The 12,163-nt window shown below is 35.6% G+C and overlaps 2 protein-coding genes and 1 long non-coding RNA gene across 3 annotated transcripts; all 3 read left to right on the top strand.

Moving 5' to 3' along the window:
* Positions 1–329: 329 nt before the first annotated feature.
* LOC104891914 (polygalacturonase inhibitor 2) lies at positions 330–1,762 on the top strand. Its single transcript, XM_019249153.2, has one exon. It carries the CDS (start codon positions 401–403, stop codon positions 1,544–1,546), a length of 1,146 nt encoding a protein of 381 aa, XP_019104698.2. The 5' UTR covers positions 330–400; the 3' UTR covers positions 1,547–1,762.
* Positions 1,763–6,479: 4,717 nt separating this feature from the next.
* On the top strand, positions 6,480–9,092 carry LOC125496271 (uncharacterized). The gene has a single exon (XM_048641702.1). It carries the CDS (start codon positions 6,480–6,482, stop codon positions 9,090–9,092), a length of 2,613 nt encoding a protein of 870 aa, XP_048497659.1.
* A 285-nt stretch (positions 9,093–9,377) lies between these two features.
* Positions 9,378–9,830, top strand: LOC125496838 (uncharacterized). The gene is made up of 2 exons (XR_007273146.2): positions 9,378–9,468; positions 9,636–9,830. It is a non-coding gene; the product is annotated as an uncharacterized LOC125496838 (long non-coding RNA).
* The last annotated feature ends 2,333 nt before the right edge of the window (positions 9,831–12,163 follow it).

The raw sequence follows: 12,163 nt of genomic DNA on the forward strand, positions 1-12,163 counted from the left end.
ACATATATATCTTGAATCATGATGCTTTTGTGAGACATTTCCACCTATAAATGCACCCCCATTATCCCAAAAGAGCCCTCTATGATATATTACTTAGAAAGTAGCTCGTGAAAATTTCTATCTTCTTAGATCTGAATATATTATTATCGTACCTTACAATATTCTATTGCAAATTGCAACTGGAAGATGTAGAGTGTTTCGAGGACATATTATAGATTGAATCCCCCACGAGGCCGTTCCTATTCTTCTCAATTTTAATACAGTTTGCAAGTTGCGATTATTCCCTTTAAAATTTTCTTTGCTTATAAACATTTCTATATATAGTATCCACCCCATTCATCGAATATTGCATAAAATCACTTACACTTCTACTAGTGTATGTTAGTCACTCCATCTAAAAATGACTCATAACTACGTGATAGTTTCACTCCTTTTACTCCTCCCTTTGTTTGTAGACATCTCCCACTCTCAACCTACCCCAGATCTTTGCCTTGCGCACGACAAAAATGTGCTCCTTCGTATCAAAAAACACTTCGGCAACCCTCCCTCGCTTTCGTCGTGGGATCCCAATACAGATTGTGCTGGATGGAATGGTATTCGATGCAACAATCAAGGCCACGTCGAGGTCGTCTTAATCACCGATGCTGATGATATCCACGGCCTAATACCGCCTTTCTTAGACCAACTTCCGTACCTCACTGAACTCTATTTTGATAAACTTCCCAATCTTTCGGGACCAATACCAACTTACATTGGTAAACTTACTAACCTCACTATACTTACTATCTCCGGAACCAATATAGCTGGTCCGATCCCTGAATTTTTAATTAAGCTCACGAACTTGAACCAACTCTTTCTCTATTCCAACAAGTTTACTGGGACGATCCCTAATTTTCTAAGCCGACTTAAGAAGTTGATTTTTCTTGACCTCTCTTCCAATTTACTCACTGGCCAAATTCCTGTAGCCTTGAGTAAATTAACCAATGTTAAAGTCCTTACTCTTAGCTCAAATAAGTTGTCTGGCCACATACCCGATTTTATTGGCAACCAACTTAAGAATCTACAAGTACTAGAGCTCGATTTCAACTCTTTTTCGGGCACAATACCAACATCTTTGGGATTATTGCTCAATCTCCAAAAGATATCGCTTGTTGGGAACCAATTAAGTGGTACAATCCCAAAGTGGATGGGTCGCGGTAATTTGAATCTTATTTATCTTGGTCAAAATAAACTAACGGGGGATGCCTCTTTTTTGTTTGAGAAGACTAACACCAACATCCTTAGTTTGGAAGTTGCGCACAATCTTTTAAAGTTTGATTTTACAAAGGTGGATTTGGCTCCAAGTTTATTAGGCATGAACATAAGCCATAACATGATATATGGGTCTCTTCCTAAGCGATTCGGGCTGTTACGGCCCGATTCTATTGATGTGAGTTATAATCAACTTTGTGGTCCAATTCCTAATGGTAGACGTTTCAAAAGGGTCCCCGACATATTTGCTCATAATAAGTGTCTTTGCGGTGGTCCATTTCCTAGTTGCAAGTAACCATGAATGTTTGTCAGATCAGATATGATTGGTTGTATTTAAGGCTTTCTACTTTAATCGGTGTTTTCGGGTTTATGTAGTGTTGTAATAGTGCAATCAAGTCCAAGGTTAACGATAGTAGCCAGCATTTGGACTATTAAATGAGTTTGTTTTCCCTTTTTTTTTGAAAAAGAGGGTGATGTTTCTCTTTAAATAAATCTACTACTGATTTGTTGATTGCATGTATGTTATTACTCTCAATAATAATGTAAATGTAAAAAGATTTTCCTAAGTTAAAGGCTTGTATGATCAGTTGTGAATGGTGTTAATTTATGCATGCAATCTCAAGCAAAGTAGCATGGAGTGCACTCTCTTATCCTCAAAAAGGATTCAATTAGTGGTAATGCTTTAAATTAGCAAATACAGAGTGGTTTGTGTTCAATTATCTATTTATATATATATATATCCTACTTAGCAAGTAAAGCTTAGCTGTTAGTTGTTAGCAGTTAGGTGTTTGCATTAGCTCTTAGCGGTTAACTGATTGTATTAGCTGATTTGACTAACTGGTTGTATTAGCTGGTTTGACTAGCTGATTGTATTAGCTGGTTGTGTGAAAGTGTTTGGTAGATAAACTTTAGCTGATTGGTACTTTATTAATGAAATGACCAATCAGGATATTGGAATAATTTATTGATGGTTTTCTTTAAGTAAAAGGTAATTTTGACCAACTTCTGGATGAATTAGTCATTACACAACTAAATTCACAAACCTCTTTTCCAAAAATCTCCTACTAGTAGCTTTTTCGAAGTTAGATTTTTGGCCTTAAATCTCTCTTTTAATCTACTCTCAACTAAACACTCCTGTCAGAAATTTGGACTAGTCAAACCTCTCTTTTCACCGTAAAACTCTCTCAACCAAACACCCCTACAATCTACTATAAAATAGTGATGAATTAGGTTGGGGTTTTTACCTTGTTGTTTCTTATCACATGCACTAGTTAACAATTTCCATTCACCTATTTTTGTGTTACTATGATATCATAATCCACTTTAGCATAAACACAAGAGTATGTCTTGAATTTAGCATTTACACCATAACTTATTGTATAATATGCATAATGATAGAGAGGGGGATGGGGGGAAGAGAGCGAGAGAGTGTGAGTCATAATCAACACTAGTACACCATTTAATTGCATCGGCTATATTCTTACACATTAACCTATCATAAACAAGATTGTATTACATTCTTTACAAGTAGTTATATATATATATACTATCTTAAAGTCGAAAGTTACATTAATAAATAATTCATATTATAATTTACTATTTAGAAATTTAAAATGAGATGGAACATCATTTCCTGAGCAAAATTCATTTCTTATAACTCTTGGTTTTCACTTTCTTAAAATGTTTGATTTAAAAATTCAAATCACATTAGTAAATGATAGGGTCGTCGTCCGAGCCAACAACTAGTTCAAATTAATGACCAGTTACTCGAACTTACTCTCCTCATATCTCTCCCAACTCCATTAACAAGTTTATCTATATCCCAACTTTATACATTCTCTCTAAAACTAATTTCTCTCTCCTTTACCACACCCATACTTTTTTCTATCTTCCATCAATCTCCCTTTTTCTCTCCCCTCCACGAACCTCTTTTTCTTCTTTCCTCCATCAAACCCCCTTTACAATCACCTTTCAAAAAATGTAGTGTGTTAGGAAATCGGTGTTGTAGTTTGATTAATGCGGAACAGAAAATCAATGAAATAATGAAGGTGAGAAAACTATAAAGATGAACAAACAAATAACACAAGGATTTACGTGGTTCAGTCAAATTTGACCTACATCCACAGGTGGGGGATTAGAGCTTCTTCACTATAATGGAGAAAATCAGAGAGAATAATACAAGGAGTCCTAAATCTAGAGGCTAAAAGTGTTTCATAAGTTGTGTTAATAATAATGAACACTAAGAGCCCTTTTATAATCATAAGGAACCCGTACAAACCCTAAAAGATAACCTAAAAACGAAAAATATCGGAAAAACGCGTTCAGCGCCCAAAATCGCGCACCGCCCGATTGGGTCGGGCCAAATCCGCCCGATCGGGCCCGAGACAAAACTGCTTCGTCAGTTTTTCGTAAAACAGTCATAACTTTCTCGTTTCTCATCGAAATTGGGCATATGACCTATCGTTGGAAAGCTCTTTGAACAAGCTATCACCTCCAATTTGAATCACATCAAAATCATTTATAGATTGAGAGATATGTGCATTCAAAGTTAGCCTTATGCCATTCACAAGATTTCAAGTCATATTTAACATAGTGAAATTAAAATTTTGGATTTAGAATCCTTATCATTTCCAAACTGTGATCAAGAATTGTAATACAAACTTTGAGTTCCAAACTTCTATTCCACTATTTGAAACAAAATAAAAGTTTCCAAACACTATCTTAAGTTAATTATCAAATCTTTAACAACTTAACAAAAAAACGGAATAAACCTTTAACAGAATAATAAGAAAAAATTTAGATTCTTGTGAAATGTTCAACTCCTTACTCCTTCAATATTTTACTGACTACTGTACCCGACAGCTTATATAAACTGCTCTTTTCAAAAAAGATTCCGTTTTTATTTGGAGATTTTAGACCGACACAAATCAAATGATAAAGTACGTATATAAATTATGATATAGCATGAGTGCATGACCCCTAAGGAGAAAAAAAAAAAAGCTCCAACGTGATGCTTTGTGGGACGATTACACATTTACACCTACAGTTACGTGGCTATCTCAAGCAAAAGCTCTTACGATATACTTCCTCTGTTTCTAAATAAGTGCAACACTTCTTGTTTTCACGTTTGCCAATGCATTATTTTAACCGTTAATATCTTCAATTATCAATAAGTAAAAATTATAAAAAGTTTATATTAAAAAAATTCACATTCAGACGAATCTAACAAGATCCCACATGACTATGTTTTTCCTAAAATGTAAATCACCAAAGCTAATTAAAGTTTAAACTGTGAATAGTAAACACTATGCAAATGTTGCACTTATTTTGAAACGGAGGAAGTATATATATATATATATATATATATATATATATATATATATATATATATATATATATATATATATATATATATTAGTATTAGTATTACTAAAGTAGCTCGTGGAAAATAGTTTATTGTTTTTGCATGGATTATTGTCGTGTTTATCCTAATATTTCCCAATTTGCAAGTGGAAGATGTACTGATGTTTCCGTATATGGAATCATTAGTCCTGTAACTAGATTACTAGACCACGAGGACATAAATATTGAATAGACCACGAGGCCGTTCTTTTTCTTCTTTGTTTTATTCTAATGAATTACCAACTGGGAGATGTACCCGTTACCATTATTACGCGTATCGCTTTAAAGTTCCTTTCGAAATCTTTATTTCTCATGAATATCTCTATACATAGTTACTAGTTTTTGACACGTGTAAAATACACGGAAGTATTTTTTTCTACAAATTTAAGATTGTGTATAAATTATAATTTGGTTTATAAGTATTTTGTCCTCATGATGAAGATGTACTTCTCGATTTAATGTTTAATCTTTATAGTAGGAGTTAAGCATATTAGAAGGACCCAATGTTTGCAATTTTTCACCGTTTGGGACCTGTTCTTTTTTTTTGCACCGTTTGGGACCCAAAACGGGATTATGAGCATTAAAGTTAACCTTGGTTAACTTGTGGGGCCAGTTGACAATTAAAACCCCCAAAAAGCTATCATTTGTTGTTTTTCCCAAAAAAAATCATGTCAGTTGAGAGAGAAAAAAAACGCTAAAGATATCTTTTACCTTACCTGTACTTGGCGCCATTCTATCTTCCACTACACTCCACTCCCCTGTTTCTTTCAGAACTCTCCTTCATCTTTCTCTCAAAGGCGAAAACAAGGGCTTAGTAGAAGAAGCTTCATCTCCAAAATTTTCGGATTTTTCTTGCTTATATCTTTGTGGTAATCATCTAAACTCTATTATTTTTGTCTTTTTTAGCAAAATTCAGTTTTTTTTTGGGTCAGTTGGAGGGGTTTTGGTTCTTGTAAGTTTGGAAATTCAAAATTCTAAAATTTATTTTTGTTCATGTTTGTTGTTTTTTTGTTCGGATTATACTTTGTATGGTGGTTTTATTTTGTTTTGCATGTTTATCTGCTAAAAACTATGATGAACACTTAGGGTTTGTTTGATTTTAGTTATGAAATGAACTAACTACAACAGAGGGTATTAGGTTTTTTTTAATTTAGTCCATATTTAACTTTAGATGTTATTTTTTAAAGGATAAAATGGCTGAAGAAAGTGAAGCTACCCACCCAGTGTTGTTGATGCCTGAGATTATGACTTTTCATGTGTTCCCAAGGCTGAGCAGACGTGACAAAGGGGTAGTCTCACTTGTATGTAGGGAATGGAGGGACATGTGGAATTGGAAGTGGTGGATTCCTGAAAGGGCTGCTGCTTGGGCTAACCGTTTCCGCAATTGGATTTGTTGGGACATAATTGAGAACAATTCTGCTTATTTGTATGAATGGTTGGCTGAATATGATGCTGATTTTTTCTTGGATGATGAAGATTATGATTGATAGGTTGAAGTCCCCTGCTTGCAAGTAGTACATGTAGGTTTTTTTTTGGGTTATTTGGTTGTTGTAGCAGGGAGTTTGGGTTGGTAGTATAGGGCTTCTTGTTGTTTTTTGGTGATAGATAGCCCTGATTTTAATATCAGAATGATTTGAAGTTGCACTTAATGATGGAAATGGATTCCTTTTGTAATTGTAAGAATCCATTTCCAATAGTAAGTGAATTGATATGTATTCTAACTTATATTTGAATGGAATGAAATCATTGGAAATCTCATATTGTGTTTAATTATTACTTATTTTGTTCACCTGTTTTGTTAATTTGTAGTTTTGTGGACTAAAAACATGGAAATAAGTATGTGCATTGTGGTCCATCATGGTGGAAGATGGGTGCATAAACCAGATTTGGTATATGAAGGGGGTGAGGTGAGGATAATAGATGATTTACCATCTGATCTAGATGTTAATTATCTTAGGTCCCTGATAAACTCTCTAGGACATAAGAATGTGATAAAGTTACACTATTGTGATCCATTTAAGGAACTAAAGCTTGGTCTTAGATTCTTGGATTATGATAGTACAACTTTTGGCATGTTCTTAAGTTTATTGGAGAAGTGTAGGATGCTTGATCTTTTCACAGAGCATGAGGATCTTCCCACTGAAGTTATAAATGTTGACGAAAGTGACAATCATAATAGAGAGTTAATTCATTTGGATGAAAATGATGTAGTTTGGAATGCTTATGTGGAAACTTGTCATGTGGTGAAAGATGTTGATGCAAATAGGACTCAATCACTTAGCTTAGGGTCTGTTGAATCAATTGAAATAGACTATGATGACCAAGGAACTGACAATGAGGATGATGAAGTGATGGAGGCAAGGCACATCATTTTATTTGAAAAAAAGAAAGAAATGGCATACAATCAGGAGCTTCAGTCACTTGACAGAGTGGCTGAGAGGAAGGGTATAACTGATGGCCATGGCTCTGACTATGAAGGTGAGTCATCTGACTTAGATAGCCCTCCTAATTCAGAAGATGAGGGTGATTGTGGCTATCTTCTACCACCCTCTGCCCCTATAAACAAGAAGAACAACCATCCAACTACTAAAAAAGTTGGTTTGCTGCAGGAGGAATGCCCTTTCTTTTTGGGACAACAGTTTCAGAATGCAAATGAGTTTAGGGATGCAGTAACCAACTATTGTTTAACTGTTGGAAGAGACACATATTTTAGCAAAAATGATGCAAAGAAGGTAGGGGCTAGGTGCAAATCACAGAAGTGTCCTTTTTATGTTTGGTGTTCACTTGAAAGGGGAAAAGGACACCTAGTTGTTAAGACCCTGGTTCCCACACACAATTGTGGAAGGTTAGCCACTGTGAAGAAAATTAGGGCAGCTTGGATTGCTAAAACCTACCATCAGAAGTTCAAAATTAATCCTTACATCAAATGTCAGGAGATAGTAGATACATTGTGGGCTGAAAGAGGAATTAAAGCTTCATTGTGGCTTGCTCTTAAGGCCAGAAGAAAGGCACAAGCACTTATACTAGGAGAGTATGAGGAGCAGTATGGTCTACTACATAGATATGCACAAGAGTTGCTAAAGTCAAATAGAAATAACACAATAAAGTTTAAACTGACCCAAGGTGTGTTTGAAAGATTGTATGTCTGTTTTGATGCACTTAAAAGAGGGTTTCTTGCTGGTTGCAGACCATTCTTTGGTATTGATGGTTGTTTTTTGAAAGGTCCATTTGGTGGGCAATTACTTGTAGCTGTTGGAAGGGATGGGAACAACCAAATGTTCCCAATTGCTTGGGCATGTGTTGAGGTGGAGTCCACAGACAGTTGGGGATGGTTTTTACAGCTCTTGGCAGATGATTTAGGGACAAGTGATGGTCATGGTTACACAATCATGTCTGACCAACAAAAAGGTTTGCTAAATGCTGTGTCCCAAATATGGCCAAAAGCAGACACAAGGTGCTGTGCAAGACATGTTTATTGCAATTTCAGGCAAGTCTTTGGTGGTGGGTTAGAATATAGAAGAGGGTTTTGGAAGGTTGCTAAAAGCACAACAGAGGCTGACTTCAACAGACACATGGAGCTTTTTGGTGATATATCAAAGGCTGCTGCAGCAGATTTGAAGAAAAGGAACACAAAAAAATGGGTCAGGGCCTTCTTGACCACAACTTCAGTTTGTGATAGCATTGATAACAACATGAATGAGGTGTTCAATGCATACATCTTATCTTCAAGGCACAAACCTATAATAACAATGTTGGAAGACATTAGAGAAGGTTTGATGGAGAGGTTGCACAAGAAGAGAGACTTCATCTCAAAGAAGGAAGTTGAAATCTGCCCGAGGATTCAAGTAAGGCTGGAAAAATCAAAGGTTGATGCAAGAGGTTGGTCTGCATTTTGGGATGGACACTTCTCTTATGGAGTTAGAGAAGGAGCTACACAAACAAGGTATGTTGTCAGCTTGTTAGATAGAACATGTAGTTGCTATGCTTGGCAACTCAGTGGTGTTCCATGCAACCATGCAGTGGCTGCAATATGGAAAGCACATGAGCTGCCTGAACACTATGTGTCCCATTACTTCTCTAAAGAAACCTACCTCAAAGCTTACCAATTCCCACTAGAGCCACTAAATGGACCTCAACAATGGCCTACATCACCCTACCAACCTATCATTGCACCACCACTGAAAAAAATTCACAACAGACGCACAACTAAAAGAAAGCCATCCTTAGGAGAGGTAACTACTTGTGGCACAAAGTTGTCAAAGAAAGGAGTGATTAATAGGTGCAGTAATTGTGGGGAACAAGGACACAATAAGAGAAAGTGTCAAGGCACACCTAAGGAACCAGCAGCCCCTCAACCACCAACTCAACAGAAGAAACAAAAGCATGGTGGAAATGGATTCCAGACAGAAGCAAGGGTAAGAACTGTATGCTTGTGTTAATTTTTTTTTGCAAGAGAATATTTTTTTTTAATTTGCAACAGACTAATTAGTTATCATTTGGCAGGTGTTTAATTTAAGTCAATCACAATCACAATCACAGTCAAATGCATCAAACATAACTCAATCACAGTCAAGCAATGCAAGGACAATTGGTTCATTATACAAAGGACCAACTCAGTTATTTTGAAAGATAAGCTTACAAGGTAATCACTACATTTTTACTTCACATTTTCTTAACAAACACTGCAATTATCAACCCTAACACTACAATAAACACTCTCATTTTCTTAATCTTTCTTTTCAGCTCTTGCACTTCATCCTCAAGCTGCATCCTCTTCCTCATATATGCCACCATTTCGTTGCTCAATTCAATATGGTGAGGACTGTCTATCCATTCAAAGAACTCACACCCATGTCTTGTTCTAAAATTTTCACAAATATAAAACCTCATGAATGGATTTCTGAGGGTTTTTGACACCCTTTTTTTGGCAACCTTAGCACAGTAGCATAATACTTGACTGTGATTCATCTTCTTCACTGCAGGACTGCCAATACTAATTCAGAGATGCTGCAATGGAGTTTTTTTTTTGGGTTATAGGTTATACAGTTTTTTTGGGAAGAATTAACATGGTGTTTTTGATTTTTTTGGATGAAGAAAACTGGTTCATTTCTTCCATGTTCCATGGAACCCATGTATTTATGCATTGAATGAAGCAACGGTTACTTTTTTGGATTTTACTGAATATTTAATGCTTTGTTTTTTTTTTTTAATTATTATTATACCTCCGGTGGGTTAAAGTCTGGTTAACTTACCGGATTCCTTAACCCAGGTCCCAAATGGTGCACAAAAAAAGGATAGGTCCCAAAGGGTGAAAAAGTGCAAACTTGGGGTCCTTCTTATTCGCTTAACTCTTTATAGTAGTGTATTGTGAATCAACCTACTATTATCATTGAATATTTAAAAACAACAAATTTATATGACAGAGCAGTGTTCTTGTAAGTCCAATTTAATTAGTAACATATAACTTTTATGGAATTGAAATCTGTATAATCTAAGAAAGAACGATTAACTACTATGTAATAAGTAGTTTATAATACACTAAAGCAGAACAAACGTTTACTAACGAATACGATTTACAGAAAATAAACATATAATAAAAAGTGAGTAACTTACATCAATAATCAAATTAAATCATAAGTTTTGAAACACTTTCTTATAAACAATTTACTCGTGGTATTTGATCCCTTAAGATCTTGAGGCCTTATTTGTTTATTACTCTAGGAATGGCAACATAGAACTGACCATGACCAAAAACTGGTCTAGGGATATACAAACCTTCCTGCGATAATAGAGATTGACTCTGACTTTTGTTTATAGTCATTGCAAATAAAACGACCAAAAGGAGCTGCCTTCTCTAAAACTTAATTGGAAATCTCGTTGCATCAGATGGAGTCAGATTCATGCGAGGAATAAATACCCTATCCCCCACGTTACTTCCAGAAATGACTACAACTTCAATAATGCGATTCCCAAGATGCATAATCACCAACCTCGTACTGTTGCACAATGTAGATGTCTAGTCTATATTTCATAACAGCATAACAGGTGCACCTATCTTTAATCTTAAACGATGATTAGGTAGGCCTGAACATCTAATGGTATTTAGAATTTCAGTTGAGTAAATTTCACTCGATCCTAAATTGCCTTCACATTGCTTATAGAGATACACTTTCTCCTCTCCTGGTAAATGGGATAGTATGTATTCATTCACCATCTCAACTATCTCATGTGTTAGAGCTAAAATAGCCCTTTCTTGGAAATAATTTGGCTCCCACAAGTAATCCTTTAAGAAAGGATATGTGCTTTCCACAATTACCGCTATAAGATCAGATTCCCCTTCTATGAGAATATCATTTGACACCTTGATTTTGGCCTCGCCTTCGTTCCATTCTTCTTGCATTTCCATCTCCAACACTAAGTATCCATTCTGAAAATTCTCACTTTTTTCTTGTTTCAGAAGATCCGTTTTGTAGACACATATTTCTTGCCAGTTTGAACACCTTACATGAATCCCATAGATAAGAAGAACTTATGGTTGAGAACACGATATCTTGTCTGCTTCCTTCGGTATTACAGGCAATATCTGCCTAAAATCACCACCGAGAACAACAACCAAACCACTAAATGGTTTGTACTTATTAGAAGGATCCACAGACTACATGTTGTATTTCAAAATTTTATCAAGTGCTTCGAAGCAATACTTGTGCATCATTGGCGCTTCATTCTAAACAATAATATAAGCTTTGTTTTAACGAGTAGCGCAACCAAGTATGCACCGGGTTTGATGCCAACACATGTTGAGTTTTCACTAACATTTGACGGTATTCCAGATCTTGAATGAACAGTTCTTCCTCTTTGAAGAAGGAGTGAGGCAATACCACTCGAGGCCACTGACAAAACGATTTCTCCTTTACTCCTTATGGCAACCCGAAGAGTTTTCCAAACATAAATCTTCCTTTTTCCTCCATAACCATAAACAAAGAATACACCACCTTGGCCTCGTGAAACAACCATCATTATTTCATCATATAAACTCCTTTGCTCGCAAGTTAAGCATGATGAAAGCTGTTCGTGCTCTTTTCTCAAATCTTCTTTTTCATAAGAAAGTTCGTCATATATGAGCTTGTTTTGACCCTTGGATGTGATCAACTCATCAGGGAAAGGCATAACATTAAATTTATAAAGGGTGCTCCCATTACTTTGTAGTCTTACTTCAATATCAGCTAAAGCATACATTTGTAACTTCTTATCAGTTAGATTAAGATCTACAACACAAAATCCAAGTTCATATAAGTTTCCTCAAATACTATCTATACAAAGGTATTTATTAGTCATAATAGACGCTAGTGGTATACATTTTAGATAAAATATAGATATTGTGTTGTAGACGAAAATACCTTGATGTTGCATAATGGTTCTTTGTCTGTGAAGGATGTCAGTTGATAGTAGATGCCAAGTCTTATGTCAAACATCTTCTGGTTTTGATAAACTTCCAGATAATAGTAGCATG

The sequence above is a fragment of the Beta vulgaris genome, chromosome 4 (genome assembly GCF_026745355.1).
Source record: "Beta vulgaris subsp. vulgaris cultivar EL10 chromosome 4, EL10.2, whole genome shotgun sequence".
Lineage (NCBI taxonomy): Eukaryota > Viridiplantae > Streptophyta > Magnoliopsida > Caryophyllales > Amaranthaceae > Beta > Beta vulgaris.

Coding starts and splice junctions, on each gene's coding strand:
- LOC104891914 (XM_019249153.2), top strand. CDS start 401: ATGACTCATAACTACGTGATAGTTTCACTCCTTTTACTCCTCCCTTTG.
- LOC125496271 (XM_048641702.1), top strand. CDS start 6,480: ATGGAAATAAGTATGTGCATTGTGGTCCATCATGGTGGAAGATGGGTG.